The sequence below is a fragment of the Mandrillus leucophaeus genome, unplaced genomic scaffold (assembly GCF_000951045.1).
Source record: "Mandrillus leucophaeus isolate KB7577 unplaced genomic scaffold, Mleu.le_1.0 Scaffold24, whole genome shotgun sequence".
Taxonomy (NCBI): Eukaryota; Metazoa; Chordata; class Mammalia; order Primates; family Cercopithecidae; genus Mandrillus; species Mandrillus leucophaeus.
Window position 1 is genome coordinate 986,583 of NW_012102476.1, and position 17,850 is coordinate 1,004,432.

Sequence of the window (17,850 nt, forward strand, 5' to 3'; positions counted from 1 at the left end):
GATGGTTCCTGGTTCTTACCAGGTGAGGGTGGGGATGGGAGTTCAGACTCCCCATTAGGCCTCTGCTGATACCTGGCTAGGAGGGGCCCGGGGGCCTCATCACTGCTCCCCACACATCACTGACACTATGGGGAGGGAGATGTTCTTATTACTGCAAGGCAGTGGCAAAAATCCTGACTCTCCACCAGTTCTCCTCTGACACAATTCCTGCCGGGAGAAAGAGGGGCACCTTGTTACTGCCCAGCAGAGATGAAAGTTCACCTGGCGATTGTCACCAAAATCTAAGCATCCCATTCCCTTGCCGGCATGAGTGTGGGTGAAGCCACAGTTTTTTCTTTTCTGTAATGTGTGACTGGAATAGTGAAGTTATTGTTAAATGTTTTCTGTCTCATTGGGCTGACCCTTTCTTGGTCCTTTGCCTAGAGAAAGCGGACTTCAGTTGGGCATTTTTTTAATCCTGCCCTTTTGGCATTTCTGAATTGCTGACTTCTTCAGCTCCAAATCTGGGCTATATAACACGAAAAGGACTCAGCAATGTGTTGTTTCTTGGACCCTAACCAGCCTACTGTCTTCTTCCCACCTTTCAGAGTCTTCTGATGTCTGTTTTATCTTTAGGTCCAATGATTTTAGCTGCATTGAGCAGGAGGAATAGGGAGAAGCATGTCTACTCTGTCTTCTCAGAATTGGAATCCTTAGTGTTTGTTTTTTAAGATTATATCCTCTTCTATCCCAGAATGCCAGCTTCATGAAAATGGGAGCCTTGTTCACTTCATTACTATCCTTGTTCACTTCACTACTGTCCGTTAGCACCTAGAATGGTGCCTGGCACATAGTAGGTGCTCAGTAAATACTTGTGGAATGAATGGATAAACACTGATAAAATAAAAACAGACAGAAAAAGACAGATATGAAAACATAGCTCTGGTTTTAGCGTGGGTGAGAGGCTATATCCATGAGCCTTCATGTCCCTCTTCCTCTCACCCCCCAGGGCCCCAACGCGCCCACCAAATACACAGTTTGAAAACTTTGGGGCCAGAACACCTGCTGGTTTTAGCAGCTTGCACTTCTGAACTGGCACAGGGAGGTGCGTGGGTGATTGGCCTGGTTTCCGGAGCCAAGAGCAGATTGGACACCATAGGGAGAAAAGGGGAGGGCGGTGACAGGGGTTGTCAATTCTTCATCCCCTGGGAGCAGCAGGGGCAGCGGGACACAGGGGGAGCAGATTTAGAGACACATGGACACCACTTTGCAACCTACTCCAGGCCCTACCCAGTGGGGAGGTTGTAACGGGTCACTAAGGAAGGCTTCCCTGGCTGCCTGCAGACCAGAGGGCTACAGATTCACCATGTGGGGCAGGGCTGGGCGCAGATGCATCATCCAGGCTACCCTCAGGGCCCAAGAGCTGATGGGACTAGGAGCTGGATAGTGGCAGGCTCTGAGGGCCCAGCTGGTCCCTCCGTGGCTCACAGGGCACTCTTGGGCAACCGCATCCTTTTCCCCAACCCTGGTCTTAGAATAAAGCAGACCACAGCCACCTGCCTTGGGTGGATGAGGAAGGGCAAACTTCCTGCCGATCACACAGCCTCTCAGCAGAGACATCAGCACACACACCCCTCCAGTTGTCTTTGGGGCCCAGGCTCTGATAGGGTCACAGCGGCAGACTCAACCCTTTAAGGGATCGGCCTGCTGGAATACCAGCTAACCCCTGCATAGAGGGGGCGCCGCCTGGGGTCCCCAGAGAGGAAAGAGGTTGGTCTGCTGTGTCCACATATTCATGGAGACTAGAAAGGAGGGAGGGACAGCAGTGAGGCCTGTATTCCACAGGGACAGGGCCCCAGAAGCAGAAAGGGGCCACTAGTGCAGGAGTGAGAACCTTCCCTAGATCTGGCCCAACTTGCTGCTCTCTTGCTGTGTGACATGGGCCAAATTGCTGAACTTCTCTGGGCCCTCCAGCTCTTGTAATCTTCCACACCACGATGTCCCACTACCCTCAGTCTGCAGAGTGAATGCTTGAGATAAGATTTCACTGTGTGTGCAGCCGTAGGAGGAGACCTTTTCCCATTCCTCTCCAGGTTGATCAAATGCAAAACAGAAGCAGAAAGTGCAGGGCTAGCTTTCCACACTCCTGCGGTCACCAGGAAAGCTGACATTCCAAGCAGGGGCCACAGACTCAAATTCCTGCAAGGTCAGGCAGATGATGACTAAGTGAGGAAGCATGGGTAAATGTAAGGCAATAGGGCGCGGTGGGGACTGGGGTGAGCTGGAAACCAGACGCCTATCTAAAGGTTCAGCCATTCTCAGCCTTATCTGCAGGCTGCCTGGTGGCAATGCTGGTTAGGCAGGAACAGATCTTCCAATGATCACGAACCAGAAACCTGGGCTTTTATGTAGAACTCTTACCATTTTAGATGTTAGAAACAAATCCAAACTTTTATAAGACACAATGGCAGGCCTAAGAAAACATCTGCAGGCTGGGTTCAGCCCCAGCTGCCTGCAGTTCACAGCATCCAAGGCTAATTGTGTGGCTTTCAACCTGTGTCCTGGTCCCTGAAGGAGGATGGCAGCCCCTCTCCTGGGCATCAGTGACAGGACCAGGCAGCTCAGGGCTTGTAAAGTGCCTCTCACTGTGCACAGCACAAAGTAGGTGTCGTAACCTTAATCTTTTTTTTTTTTTCTTTTTCTTTTTTGAGGTAGAGCCTCCAGCCCAGACTGGAGTGCAGTCGCACGAACACAGGTCACTGCAGCCTCAACCTCCTGGGCTTGAGTGTCCCTCTCACTTTACCCTCCTGAGTAGCTGGGACTAGAGGTGTGCACCACCACCTCCAGCTAATTTTTTTTATTTTTTATTTTTTTAGAGATTGGGTCTGGCTATGTTGCCCAGGCTGGTCTTGAATTCCTGGCCTCTGGTGATTCTCCCACCTTGGCCTCCCAAGGTGCTGGGATTACAGGTGAGCCACTTTGCCCGGCCCCAACCTTAATCTGATCCACTTGGTCCCTGCCCCCTTAAGCCAAGCAGCTGCTTGGGCACCCATCAGGGTCCTGACCTGACATTGTCACAGGTAGAGAGCTGAGACACGGCGCCAAAAGGAGGAGTGGGCAGGAGGACTTGTGCTCACCGAGCACACTGGGCTGAGTGCTCCACATGCGTTGATTCACTCGCTCCTCATGTTGGTTACTGTCTCCAAAGCTGGCCTCCAGGGAGCCACACCTCCCGTGGTTCACGCCTCCCCTTGAAGTTGGCCCTGTCACTTGCTCTTAACCAACAGAATGCAGCAGGAGTGACACTGTGTGACTTCTGAGGTTGACTCATGCAGATCCTGTAGCTTCCACCTGGGTCTCCTGGAACACTCACTCTTGAGATAGTCACTCCACGTACCCAGCCTCCACACTGTGTGAAGCCCCTCCGGCCACCAGCCACCACCAGCTGGCACCAGCTGCCAGCATCGTGAGGTGCCACCTTGGAGGTCTACCCCAGCCATGCCCAGATGACCTCAGCTTCAGCTGACATCCAACTGAAGCTTCAGGGAAGACCCCAGCAAGCACCGCCCAGCTGAGCCCGGTCCACCACCAAACGTAAGAACAAATAGCAACGCATTTTTACTAGTTACTATTATTACTACATAATAACACATTTTTACTAGATTTAGGGGTGATGTGTACACCTCAATAGAGAAATGAACACAATTCAAGAGACCCCCATGAGGTGGAAATTCGGGCTGTCCCATTTTCCAGCTGAGGACACAGAGGTGCAGAGGAGGTAAGTGACTTGGCCAAAGTCCACAGCTGATGAGGGGCAGGGGCAGGATCTAAACCCAAACTGTCTGATTCCAGGGGCCACACTGTCGACTGCCACGGTGGCCCAGCAGTGTGCGTCGGGGTGAGATTTGAACCCCAGGCTGTCAGACTCTTAACTATGGGGACCTTCTACTTCTTTTTTTTTTTTTTTTTGAGATGGAGTGTCGCTTTGTCGCCCGGCTGGAGTGCAGCAGCACAATCTCCACTTGCTGCAAGCTCCGCCCTCCGGGTTCACACTATTCTCCTGCCTCAGCCTCCAGAGTAGCTGGGACTACAGGCGCCCGCCACCGCGCCCGGCTAATTTTTTTTTTTTTATTTTTAGTAGAGACGGGGTTTCACAGTGTTAGCCAGGATGGTCTCGATCTCCTGATCTTGTGATCCGCCCGTCTCGGCCTCCCAAAGTGCTGGGATTACAGGCGTGAGCCACCGCGCCCGGCCTACTTCTTACAAAGGTGTCCCTCTAAGAAGCTGGCACTCAACAGGCTTTGAGCACCTCAAAACCCCTCCAGCTTCCAGAGCCCCTGCAGCTTGTTCTTCCCTGCTGGGCAGGAAGACAGAGGCTGGTGCCATCTCTTCTCGGAGCTGTTCTCCTCTCCAGTACCAGGGGAGGGAGCAGGGGAGGCTCCTGGGCCAGAATTTTGACAAACGGCCTCACACATATTAAACAAGAGAGATGACATGCTGCAGCCCTGGTGAGGCCCCAGATGTGAGGGATGAAAAAATGGGCTGATCCATCTCACAGGTCTCAGTGACAGGGAGAAATGGATCCACCCTAAAAGGGGCTGCACACGGGGCCTCGGCCTTTAATAAGTCCAATGAGAATTTGGTGACCCTTGGGAGGCCAGCCCCTAAGGAAGGAGCAGAGGAGCAGGGCAGAAGGCCCTGCCTACCAGGGAAAGAGTGTTCCTCTGGCTGACACCAGCAGGCTTGACTTGAGACACTGAGCACAAGCGGAGAGAGCCAGGGCCTTCTGGAAAGGGGGACTGAGGGGCAGGAACCGTTTCCCACCAGGGCAAGTGATTCAACCTTTCTGACTCTCAGCATCTGCATATGCAACACGAGGTTACTGCATGTGCTAAACTTCATATCAGTAGCATGATATTGCTCATGTTAAATTTCATATTACTAGCATGATATTGCATGTGTTAAATTTCATACCAGGAGCAGCAATATAAGAGCTGGTGTTGACTAAGCACACACCATGTGTGGAACATGATGGAAAGCACATCAATGAACTCTCTGATTATTACCCATCTTCTCAGACAGGCTTCCAGTATGGCTGTGGAGCCCGACTGCCTGGGTTTGAATCCCAGCCCTACCCTTCACAGCTGGATGACCTCGGGCAGGTTACTTAAGTTCTCTGTGCCTCCATGAAATACCTACCTGATTCGCAGCACATCAGTGCTCAGTAAATCTAAGAAATTATTACACACATGGTCAACACTCACCAATGTTAGTTCTCTTCCTTTGTGCCCTTCTCTAGCTCAAGGAGATGAACTTCCAAGGTCAAGGTCTCAGGGAGGAACAGTTGCAGGAGGAAAGGTTGGGTAAAGGGAGGTCAGAGCCTCATCTGGCTTCCCTGGGATTGTTCTACTTAAAGGGATTGGGGCCAGGGTTCATGGGCCAAGGTCCCTTCAAGGCAAATGCTTTTGGTTTTAAAAGGATGGAGTTGAGCAGAGAGTGGAGATGGAGTTGGGGTGATCACTGAACTGGAATAGGATCTTTTAAAAATTATAATCATAGTCCCTCCTGCTCCATGCTGAGATGCTCTCTCACCTCCAGGTCCTTGGACCTGCTGTTCCCTCTGCCTGGCATGCGATTCTCTCCTGTTTTGCCTTCGAAATTCTTCCTGGGGACCCACCCCACCCAAAGCTGTGTCAGTCAATGCCCTTCCTCTGTGCTCCCGCAGCTGCCTGTGAACTCCCCTCGCCACACACATCTACATCACAGCACAGTTCAGATACGACTGGTTCACACGTCTCAATCCCTGTTGCAACGCTGTCTCAGCACTGCGGCATCCCCAGCACCGAGAAGAACAGCTGTCCTAGAGGAAGTACTCAGTGAATATGTATTAAATGACTGAACAGATAAACGCTCTCCAACTACCAGCCCCAGACCTGGATGCCCTGTGTAGTGGACAATTGTGGTCTCTGTCTTTCCAGCCTGAAGAGACTTCACCTCCTTCTCTTTCTGTCCAAGGGTTTGGGTGAAGCTAATGCCACTCTCTGGACCATGCGACTCAGGTCATTCCAGTCTCCCCCAGAGTCTAAATCATTGGTTCAGGTTTGGTCACATGACTTAAGCTAAGCCAATGAAAGTCATAACCAGGATTTTAGCTGGAAATACGGGAAAGAAACCCCATCTCTCTGCTGGTATTGCTACATTTTTAAGATGGAAGTCTGGCACTCCAGCCTGGGTGACAGAGCAGAGACTCTGTCAAAAAAAAAAAAAAAGGAAGCCTAGTCTGTGCATTGTGATCATCTTTGCTAGCATTGGGGGAAAAGCTGTTTGAGAATGAAGCCAACACTAATTCATAGGGAAGAGAGACAAGAGAGAGACAAGATAAGGAGAGGGCATGACTGGGTTCCAGATGAAATCTGGTCACCTGGATCCAGCTGTGCCTGAAGCAGACTTTGTGGCAGCTCACACAGCATCTATTCCATCCACTCACCATTTGAGAGGTTTTGACTCATTCTTAGCTCCAGAGGTGGGCTCGGTCAAGCTAAGGGAATAAGCTCATGACATTCCCCCAGCTGTGGCAATGATTAAGGAGAGAGAACATGACCTAAGCCCACCAGAGGGAAGTTTGGGACTCTAGTCAGTATGGGAGAACAAGCCTTTTCTCTCCTACAAGGGAAGGAGGATTTACCCAGCCTTAGGAAGAGCTCTCCCCAACAGGGAAGCCAGTCCAGCAACAAAGTAAACATGTGGAGGGCGCCAAGCTCAGATGACTACACAGAGGAAGAGAACTCAGCCCTTCTGACCTCAGTGACTCTGGATCAAACATGTCCTGAAGTCCACACCATAGCTGTGCTTGTCCTTTCCATGAACCAGTGTATGATATCTCCTTACTTACTGATGTGAGTAGGTGTTTCTGTCACAACCCAGAGCACCTTAGCTGTTCCACCTGGACTTTCCAGGTACACAAACAAATGAATACCCCTTGTTCACTTAAGCTTGGGATTCTATCACTGGTAAGCAAAAGAACCCTGACTAATCACGCCTTTCACATGCACACCCCGCTTTGAGGTGCTGACCTGTTCCCTGTATTCAGAGCCCCTCACTGGAGTCCACCTACCCCACAGGACCACCCAGAACCCTCCACAGCTCACCTAACTTGAGGTCTTGCCAGCTTCCATCTCCAACCTTCCATAGCATGCCTCTTAGGCAGGGGTAGGCAGAGGGCCAGAGAGTAAGTATTTTTGACTTTGTGAGCCATTCAGTCTCTGTCACCACCGCCCAGTGCTGCCATCTCAGTGTTAAAGCAGCCATGGATAATACAAAACAATGACAGTAGCTGTGTTCCAAGAAAGCCTTATTTATGGACATTGAAATTTGAATTTCATGTAATTTTCACATGTCACAAAACAGCATTCCTCTTCCTTTGATTTATTTTCTTAGCATTTCAAAATCCAAAAGCTATCCTTAGCTTGAGGGCTGCATATAAACAGGTGGTGGGCCAGATTTGACCCACCGGCCCTAGTTTGCCAATCTCTGCCCTGGGGTCTCAAAGTGCCTTTGGACTGCAGTCCCTCCAACTCTCCCCATTTCTCCCACCACGCCACCCCACTGGGCTGAGCTGCTGAAGTCCCAGCATGCCTTGGGCCTCTGGTGCCTGAAGCTGCTCTTGTCCTGAAGGTCAAAGCCACTTACCAGAAGGACCACCCGTAATCCCAGGAATGGGGTCTCCAGTCTTCAGGGCCGAGGCTTACGGTAACCTGGAACACTTGTGTGTACATCATGTGGGCGACCATTCCCAGGAGGCCTGCGGGGCAGAGAGCAGAGAAAAGTGTCAGGAAGTAAGGAAGGGTTTTGTCCCCACACACCCACGGCCTCTCTGCTGCCTGCCTGCCTATGATCACTGTGGAGAACAGGGACCCCTGGGTAAGGGAGGTCAGCAGGAACAGAGCTTGGGAGGCCGGACGGGGTAGTTCTCTTTTCTTTCTTTGTTTTTGTTTTTAAGACAGGGTCTTGCTCTGTTGCCAGGCTGGAGTGCAGTGGCACGATCATAGCTCACTGCAGCCTCCAACTCTTGGGCTCAAGCAATCCTCCCACCCCAGCTGCCTGAGCAGCTGGGACTACAGCCGTGCACCACAATGCCTGGCTAATTTTTAAAACTTTGTGTAAGGATGGGGTCTCACTATGTTGTCCAGGTTGGTCTCAAACTCCTGAACTCAAGGGATCCTCCTGCCTCGGCCTCCCAAAGTGCTGGGATTACAGGCATGAGCCACCACTTCTGGCTCAGAGGTTAGTGGTTTTCTAAGTCAGACTAAGGGGCTTGAATTTGGGCCAGAAGGCAAAGGGGAGCTCTGAAAAAAATTTAAGCAAAGGAGATGCAGAGTCGGATCTGTATATAGCTTAGCGAACTCTCTGTAAAGGGCCAGAGAAGCAAATATTTCAGGTTCCGTGGGCCACATGGTCTCTGTTGGAACGACTCAACTCTGCTGTTGTAACACCAGAGGAGCTGCAGACAATACAGAAATGAGTGAGCATGGTTGTATTCCAATAAAACTTTATTTACAAAAACAGGCATTGGGGCAGATTTAGCCCACAAGTCTTAGTGAGTCATGAAATCAACTTCATGGATTTTTTTGTTTTTAGTCTGTTGCCTAGGCTGGCATGATCATAGCTCACTGCAGCCTCAACCTCCTGGGCTTAAGTGATCCTTCCATCTCAGCCTTCTAAGTAGCTGGGACTACAGGTGCATGCCACTATGCCAGGCCAATTTTTTGTATTTTCGTTTTTGTAGAAGTGGGGGTCTTGCTATGTTGCTCAGGCTGGTCTCAAACTCCCGGGATCAAGAAATCCTCCCACATCAGCCTCCCCAAGTGCTGGGATTAGAGGCTAAATTGTTTATATTTAAAGCATTTTCCCCCATCTAGTAAGAAGAGCTAGCTGTAGAGTGGGCTTTGGCTGGGGTTGGGGGACCATTATTTTCTCAGTGTTTTGTAGAACTTCTACTCTTTTAAGACAGAGGAGAGAGAACTGCCTGGCTGCCAATGGGAGAAAGGGTTCCCCAAAAGCCTATCATATTTCTGTTAGTACTAGTGAGCTTGAGCATTTTTCACATTTATTAACCACTTCTATTTCTTCTTCTTTGAATGTCTGTATCTTTTGCCAATTTTCTTTTTGTTTTTAAAGATCTTTTTCCTTATCAATTGGCAGGAATTCTTTGTATGGTCTGAAGATTAACCCTGTCTGCTGCATAGATTACATTTTAAAAAAAAATAATAAACTTTTTTTTTTTTTTGAGACTGAGTCTCGCTCTGTCACCCACGCTGGAGTGCAGTGGCTCCATCTGGGCTCACTGCAAGCTCCACCTCCCAGGCTCAGGTGATCCTCCCACCTCAGCTTCCTAAGTAGCTGGGACTACAAGCACGCACCACCACACCCGGCTAATTTTTGTATTTCCTCTGCTGATTTTAAGGGACACTTTTATACCATATTCCAAGTCCCACAAATACACGAGTGCATTTCCTAACTTGTCATTCTGTCCCACCGATCTTTCTCTGTGTTCCTGCATCAGTACCACACTGTTTTAATCACTGTAACTTTACAATACAATCTGTTTTCTGAAGGGACAAGTCTCTCCTCTTTATTACTGCCCAGTGCTGAGTTTTTCTGGAATTGAAGCTGTTTCCACTCAGAAGGGTGTTGACCCCTTTCTTAGTCTTCTGCCAGTTCCTTTTCTGAGGGCTGGAATATTCATGAGAAGGACCACTCCTTATGCCAGGGTAGTAGGAGCACAACAGTATTTTAATACAAAATCTCCCACCCAGAAGCTGGACTTAGCCTATTGGCAAAATAATTAATTTTCTGAACTATTAGTTTAGAAAAGCATTGATTCCTAAATTAAATTCTATTTATCCCCAAATATGAAAGACCATGCTTTAAGGAAATTCAATAAGTAAAAATTACAGTTCACGTAAAGATACCTTGGTGGAACTCTCTGATTGCATTTTAAAGATTCTGCTTCAAAAATCTGACCCTTGCCTATGTTTTCAAAAGCATGTTAATTCTGTAAAGCAAGGTCCACCCCCAGCATCTGTCCTACAAATCCTCATCAGAAGGCATAATTTCCAACTCATCTGAATTAAAAAGTGACTTTTTGGTGAGTTACTGCACCTCCTGAATTAGAGGAGACTAAATGAATGAGGCTTTCCTGCTGCCGTGATTACTTCCTGGCTTGGACTCACACCAGGAAACCCACAGCTGTAAATCTCTCCTTGTGGTTTCTGGAATCTCCCAACTCCTGAAACTATAAATGGAATTCTTAACCGGTGTGGTCAGGTGGGTATGCTTCCTCCAGGCCCCAAGGAAACCTTGGAGAACACTGGAAATGGGGGGATGTTGGCCAGGGGGCCAGAGCTGGGCTGGGTGTGGTGCTCCCCAGAACTTAGAGCAGGAAGAGCTGTCATGACTCCTAGCCCTGCCCTTGGCTAGTCCAAAATGAGGAAGCTGAATTCTGTTAAGTCCAGGAGTGTTGAGTCCAGGGGGGCTGAGAATTAAGAGACAACGTCAAGCGCATCACAAGGTGAGCCCAGAGGAAAGCAAAGCCAGGAAAGTGAAAGAGAGAGCCCAGCTTCCAGCTCTGTCACTGATATGGTGTGGATCTGTGTCCCCACCCAAATCTCCCGTCGAATTGTAATCCACAGTGTTGGAGGAGGGGCCTGGTGGGAGGTGACTGGATCATGGGGGCAGATTTCCCTCTTGCTGTTCTCGTGATAGCGAGTGAGTTCTCGTGAGATATCTGGTTGTTTAAAAGTATGTAGCCCCTCCTCCTTCACTCTCTTCCTCCTTCTCCAGTTGTGTAAGACATGCCTGCTTCCCCTTCACCCCCTGTCGTGATTATAAGTTTCCTGAGGCCTCCCAAGCCATGCTTCCTGTACAGCCTGCAGAACCATGAGCCAATTAAACCTCTTTTCAAGTTACCAGTTTCAGGTAGTTCTTTATAGCAATGTGAGAACTGACTAATACAGTCACTTACCAGCTTTGTAACATTGGGTAGGTTGACTTTCTGGGCCTCAGTTTCCTCACCTGTCATATGGGGATAATAATAGTACCTACCTCATAGACTGGTATGAGGATTCAGTGGCTTATATTTATAAAGCACTTAGAACAGCACTGGGCACAAAATAAGCTCCACATAAGTTTCTTGAATGAATGAATGAAGAATATACACCTGAGACTCACTATGTAGGCCCACCAGGCTGTATGAGGCTCTTGCCTCAGCCTTCTGAGTAGCTGGGATTACAGGCGCCCGCCACTATGCCCGGCTAATTTTTGTATTTTTAGTACAGACAGGGTTTCATCATGTTAGTCAGGCTGGTCTTGAACTCCTGACCTCAGGTGATCTGCCCACCTCCGTCCCAAAACGCTGGGATTACAGGTGTGAGCCACCGTGCCCGACCTTGAAATGCCTATTCTCTATCTAAGCAGGGATAGCAAGCATACAGGTGAAGGGCCAGGTCTGCTATTCAGGGAGTAGTCAGAACCGAAGACTTAAATGTGTGAATCACATGTGAATGATAAATAACACAGTGTGCCTGGAAGAGGTCACCTGGAGAGAGACTGTAGGAAGAGGAGAGAGAAGGCTCCCAGGATAAAGCCAACATCTGATCTTAAGCAGAGTAGGAAGGACCAGCAAAGATAGCTGAGGCGGAGCGGCCAAGGAGGGCTGAGGGAAAACCAGTGTGGAGTTGTCAACTGCAAGAGGTTTAGAAGAGGAGGAGGGTAAATGATAGAGAAAGCTTTCAAAGCATAATGCTGCCTGGGGAAGTGGGAAAATGGGGTGATAGGTGGGGAGGTCCTGGCGCTCAGGAAGGCATTTTATTTGTTTATTTAAAAACATATACATGTAATACATCTATCTTTTGTGTGCATATGTGTGTGTGTGTGTGTGTGTGTGTGTGTGTGTGTGTGTGCAGACAGTGTCCCGCCATGTTGCCCAGGCTGGTCTCAAACTCCTGGCCTCAAGCAACACTCCAGACTCTGCCTCCCAAAGCTCTAGAATTACAGGCATGAGCCACCGTGCCTGTCCGGGAAGGCGTTTTAACAATGGGAGATAGAGAATGTCTCCATGCCCATGCAGAATGATCAGGCAGAGAGGGAGAGACGGACAGAGCAGGGGAGCGAGAGGGCGATTGTGGAAGCAAGGTCCTGAGACAGCCAGAAGGTGGGAGGAGGTTCTAAAAAACATTGGAACTGGCTTTTGATGGGAATTGGGATGCGTTACCGAAGGGAGCAGGAGGACAGCGTCTGAGTGAGACCCAAGTTTTGCTGGTTTGTTTTTTGGTTTTTAAGACAGGGTCTCGCTCTGTTGCCCGGGCTGGAGTGTAGTGGCACCATCAGAGCTCACTGCAGCCTCGACCTGCTGGGCTCAAATAATCCTCCTGGCCCAGCCTCCTGAGTAGCTGGGACTATAGGCACGTGCCGCCACGCCTGGCTGACATTTTTATTTTTGTAGAGACAGGGTTTCATTATGTTGTCCAGGCTGGTCTTGAACTCCTGGCCTCAAGAGATCCTCCTGCCTGTCTCCTAAAGTGCCGGGATCTAGGCAGGAGCCCCTGTGCCTGGCTGGATCTGAGTTCTTCAGCAGATTAACCCACCTCCTCTCCAGCAAGTGAGAGATAAGGTCACCAGCTGAGAGCGAGACGGCCGACTGGGGAAGTGGGGGTTGAGGAGCAGCGAGGAGAGCATGTGAAACAGTCTTTTCTGAGAGTGGGGATGCACAAACATGCTGCGGAAGTGCATGCAGCTCTCGGGGCAGCGTTGCTTGTCGTGTGAGATCCGTGCTCATGAATTTAAAGTGAGCCCAGGCAGCGTGGCTGTGGGATTCAGGTAGGAAGAGACAAGTTGGCCTGGTGACACCTGTCAGGGCCTCTTGAGTCCAGAGGACACACAGGAATGCCAACCCGAGATGCCTCAAATTATCTTTCGCTTGAACACTGGGGAGAGGGATGGCAGGTTCCTGGGCCTCCCTTGAGGTGGGGGTGGACCAGAGCCCACGTGACCCCCCCCCCGCAAGGGGACAGTCTCTCACCTGGAGCTACCCCTGGGTGAGGACATAGAGCAGCGGTGACAATCCCAATTCCAGGATCCCTCCTGCCTCTGGCCTGGTTCCCTTTGGCAGGGTTTGGATGCTTTATGCGAATGCCATGCTCCATTTAATTGAGATACCAGGGAGGTAGCTGATTAATTGATTTATAATAGAGTTTATTATTAAAGATGCTAAGTTATTACTGAGAACACGCGGTGAGCACTCATGTTTAAATAAATATTCTTGTAGATGCTGGGCATGCGTGTCATGTCCGGGATTTGAGATGCAGAGGGGTTGGTGGGGACCTGGAGGGGGATGGAACCAGAGAGATGGGGCAGGAGAGCTGCAAAGGGAAACCCCTGACCTTCAACTGGTCACTGAGCAAATATGAGGCACCTGCTGTGCTTCAGGCTTTTCTACAGGGGTCAAGCGGCCTGTTCTCCCAGTGCTCCCATGGGATGGGAGAGGCAGACACACAGACTGGGCACCTCTGGGTATCAGGGCAGTCAAGAGGGGAAGTCCAGGGGTCTGTGGGGTGGGGCGGCCAGAAGAGGCCCCCAGAGAAGGCGGTATAGGAGCTGAGAGTGGAAGGGTCAGAGGGAGGAGGAGGAGGGTGGAGCAGGCAGGGGAACCCACACCAGGAGAAACCCACAGGCAAAGTGGTTTGGTGTGGCTGTCACAGGCGGTTAGGTGGGGCACGTGGGAGGTGAGAGATGCTGCTGCAGGGTAAACAAGGGCATTCCATGGGAAATTTTAAGCCATCTGAGGCAGTTTGGACTTTATCCTGAGGGCCGGGGGCAGGAATTGCAACTTTCAGAGCAAAGTGGTTGGGTGGAGGAGGCGAGTATGGCTGTGGCCTGAGAAGGGTGGGGGGGGGGGCAAGAGGAGCAGGAGGCAGGGAGCCTGGGAGGAGCAGCTGCAGTCCTCCCCACAGGGCAGGCGAGGATGAGGATGGGCCAGACTTGCCAGGGCGCTGAGATGCTGGAGGCAGGAAGCCCCGGGGCACCGGGTACCGCTGAGACCGCTCACTTCCCAGCAAACCGTCAGGCACTGAAGAACCCTGGCTCAGGAATGGCAAGGGACTGGGAGAAACTGGGAGCAACTGGGTGAAGCTGTTGGAACTGACCCAATTAATATCAGCCCCAGAACAGTCTCCCACGGAAAAAAAAAAAAAAAAACGTTGAGAAACTAAAGACTGGTGTTTCACGACACCAATCGACTGGGGGCAGAGGAGAAAATAAATCCCTTATCTGAACATATCTAAAATATGCTGATGTTGGTCACAACAGAGACCAAAGCCTGGCTTTTCCCTGTGCCCTCTGCCCTGGGGGAGCCCACGTGGCCAGGTTCACCTGCACATAAGGCCACCCCTGAGAAGCGGAGCTGACGTTTAAAACTTGCCCAGACCTATTTTTAAAGAACAAGCTATTTTTAGACACTCTCTTGAGAACCCGAAGCCTCTCTTGGTAGCATATTTCAGGGTTTAAAAAGTTCCTCCTTACACATAACCTAAATCTTTCCAGCTCCAATTTAAGCTAATTTCTTGCTTTGCCCTCTGAGGACCGGGGGAGCGGGGGAGCTGGTTGGTATCTTCTTGAGAGGAGCATTTTGGGGGGTCAGCAGTTACCGAGGTGCCCCCCAACCTTGTCTTGTCTGCACAGATCATTCCAATTCATCTGCCCTTTCTCCAAAGTTCCCCTTTTAGATTCACCGGAGTCATTAGCATCACTCTGGTTGGAATTCTGCCTTTTAAAGTGAAGTGGCCCAAATCGGAGGTGGCACTTCAAGGAGACCTTCCAATTTCGAGTAATGGGTTTACTGAACTTCCACCAGCCTTGTTCAGCTCAGCTGCCCGCATCCAGCCCGGTGGCAGTGAATAGGCTCAGATCCCCCAGGTGGGGTTCAGAGTGAGCCCAGAGGCCATGGCTCCAGGACCTAGTGGGTCCAGGGTAACCCAGGACAAACTGGTGGTGGGACGATTTCTGACATTAATGGACATTAATGACAGGCTGCCGGCATTCAGGTAACTAAATAGAAAACACCCATGACCTCAGGGCACAGCTGTCCCAGAAGACTGAGAGAACAGGAGCCCGATTTGGCTTCGAGATTTCAAAAGCCTACATCCAGGTGTTCCAAGAAAAAGGTTGAGAAGAATACGCAATCAAGCAGAGACAGTTTCTCTTCTCCTTTCACCTGGAAATCAGCTAAAGTTGCTTGCCTGGAGGGGAGTGAGATGCAGGGGAGGAGGAGGAGGGAAAGGGGAGAAGAGGGGGGAGGATGGTAAAGGTCGGGGAATGGGGAGGGGCGGTAGAAGGCAAAAGGGGAGGAGGAGGGGAAGGATAAGGGGGAGAGAAGGGAGAGGAAAAGGAGAAGGAAAACGGACAGGAGGCGGGGGAAGAAGAGGAGGAGCGGGGGATGGTTGGTCCTCAGAAGGAATGAGGGGCACTATGTAGATATGAGCAGGGCTTCCCTAAAAGGCCCCCAGCCTCCACTTCAAGCCCTTTCCATTACATCCCCCGCGAGCCACAGGAGGTGAAGTTGGCACCCACAAAGGGTCCTTTCCCAGTCTGAGTGGACAGCGGACACCTTGCGAGTTGGGCCGTGTGCTCATGGACACAGCCAGCACATCCTCGAGGGCTGTTCAAAGAGTGATGTCCACCTGTGCCCACCTGTGTCACCTGTGTCCACCTGTGTCCCTGTGTCACCTGTATCTCCTGATGCCCACCTGTGTCCACCTGTGTTCATCTGTGTCCACTTGTGTCCTGGACACCTCACATGCCTCTTCACGTGGACTAAGCTCCATTTTGGTGGCCTTGTACTCTCACAGGTCCCCCAAGATGAGGACGGGCCTCTCACCTGGAGGATGATGGAGAGAGGACAAGGAGAAAGATCTCGGGCTTGTGACTGGATGGAAATGAGATCCAGGAGAAAGGAGAAAGGCACCCTTGGGTGTACACACCCTTATGTTACAATCCTGCCCATCTCATCTCTACCTTCTACATTTCTACCCCAGAAATTCCCATGCTTGAGCCCAGGAGTTCAAGGCTGCAATGAGTTATGATTGCACCACTGCACTCCAGCCTGGGCGACACAGCAAGAACTCAATTCTTAAAAAAAAAAAAAAAAAAAAAATTACCCTGGGACAACAGGCATCCAGGGTGCTCGATCGTGATAGTGGAACTGACGAATGAGGGAATGACCCTGACTCTGCAAGGGATCCTCCCCCGGTGGATGCCGTGGCTTGTCCCCTGCTGAGGACTTTCATGCCCGTTCTCCTTTGATCCCCACAACAGGTCCATTAGGTGTTCATTTCACAGGTGAGAATGAAAGTGGGCTGAGGAGAGGTTAAGGGCCTGGCGAGCTGTGGTGAGTCCGGGGGTAGAGCCCACACCTCTTTTTGGTCCAACCTTCATTCATTCATTCCACATGGAGCCATTGAGTATCTGCTACAAGCCTGACACTGCGCTGAGGGCTGCAGAAAAAGACCAATGGGGCCGGGCACAGTGGTACAAGCCGGTAATCCCAGCACTTTGGGAGGCAGAGGCACCTGGATCACCTGAGGTCAGGAGTTCGAGACCAACCTGGAAAACATGGTGAAACTCCATCTCTACTAAAATACAAATATTAGCCGGGTGCGGTAGCGGGTGCCTGTGATCCCAGCTACTCGGGAACCTGAGGCAGGAGAATTGCTTGAACTCAGGAAAGAGAGGTTGCAGTGAGCCAAGAGTGTGCCACTATACTCCAGCCTGGGTGACAGAACGAGACTCAGTCTCCAAAAAAAAAAAAAAAAGAGACCAATGGAACAGACGTGGTCCCTACCCACTGCCAGCCTCTGCTCCAGTGGAAAAGGCAGATACTAGCAAGAAATCACCCTCGAGGGCCATGAGTCAGGGCTCGGGTGGTACAGGGACCCTGGAGCCGGAGCCTACAGCTGGGTCCTCTGTTCTGGGGCTCCGGGAAGGCTTCCCTGAGGCAGAATGTTTCAGCAGAGCCTGAAGGAGAAGGAGGAATTAACTAGGTCACAGCTGCCCAAAGTGTGGGGCTCACCCCTCTGGGATGCTTAAGCTCATTTTAGAGCAGAATTTCTAAACCTCAGCACTACTGACATTTGGGGACAAAGAAGGCTTTGATGTCAGGGCTGTCCTGGGTGTTAGTGGATGCTTAGCACCATCCCTGGCCTTGGCCTACTGGATGCCAGGAATATGCACCCCCCATCCCCACGTACTCCCAGTCATAAACACCAGAAATGTCTCCAAACATTGGCCAAATATCCTTGTGGTGGGGAGGGCAGGGACAGTGGGGGACAAAATAATCCCCCATTGAATCCACTGTTTTAGATTTTTCATGAATGTTTTTGTTTCTATTTTATTTTATTATTCAGAAAGGGTGTTGCTCTATCACCCAGTCCAGAGTGTAGTGGTACGATAGTCGCTCACTGCAGCCTTCAACTCTTGGACTCAAGCGAGCCTCCCACCTCAGCCTCTTGAATAGCTGAGACCACAGGTGCTCGCCTCCATGCCCAGCTCATATTTTTGGTTTTTGCAGAGACAGGGTCTCCCTATGTTGCCCAGGATGGTCTCAAACTCCTCGGCTCAAGGGATCCCACCTCAGCCTCTCAAAGTGCTGGGATTACAGGCGTGAGCCATCGCTCCCAGCTCCTCACGAACATTTTTACAATGGTAATTTCTTTTTGACAGTTCTTTTGTATTTATTGCAAGTGATACTGGCTTTTCATTTCCGGTGGTGATCTGAAGGTTCCTTTCTGAATGAATTTAGGTTGTGAAAACAGTGAGTGA

General features: G+C 50.5%; 1 protein-coding gene across 2 annotated transcripts in view; it reads right to left on the reverse strand.

The window, feature by feature from the left end:
• The window catches only part of GSG1L (GSG1-like), a 196,331-nt gene that overhangs the window by 46,966 nt on the left and 131,515 nt on the right, over nt 1-17,850 (reverse strand). For both annotated transcript variants that reach the window (XM_011982340.1, XM_011982339.1), the window contains exon 3: nt 7,669-7,780. In XM_011982340.1, the coding sequence (XP_011837730.1) occupies nt 7,669-7,780 (112 nt within the window). The remainder of the gene's footprint in view (nt 1-7,668; nt 7,781-17,850) is intronic.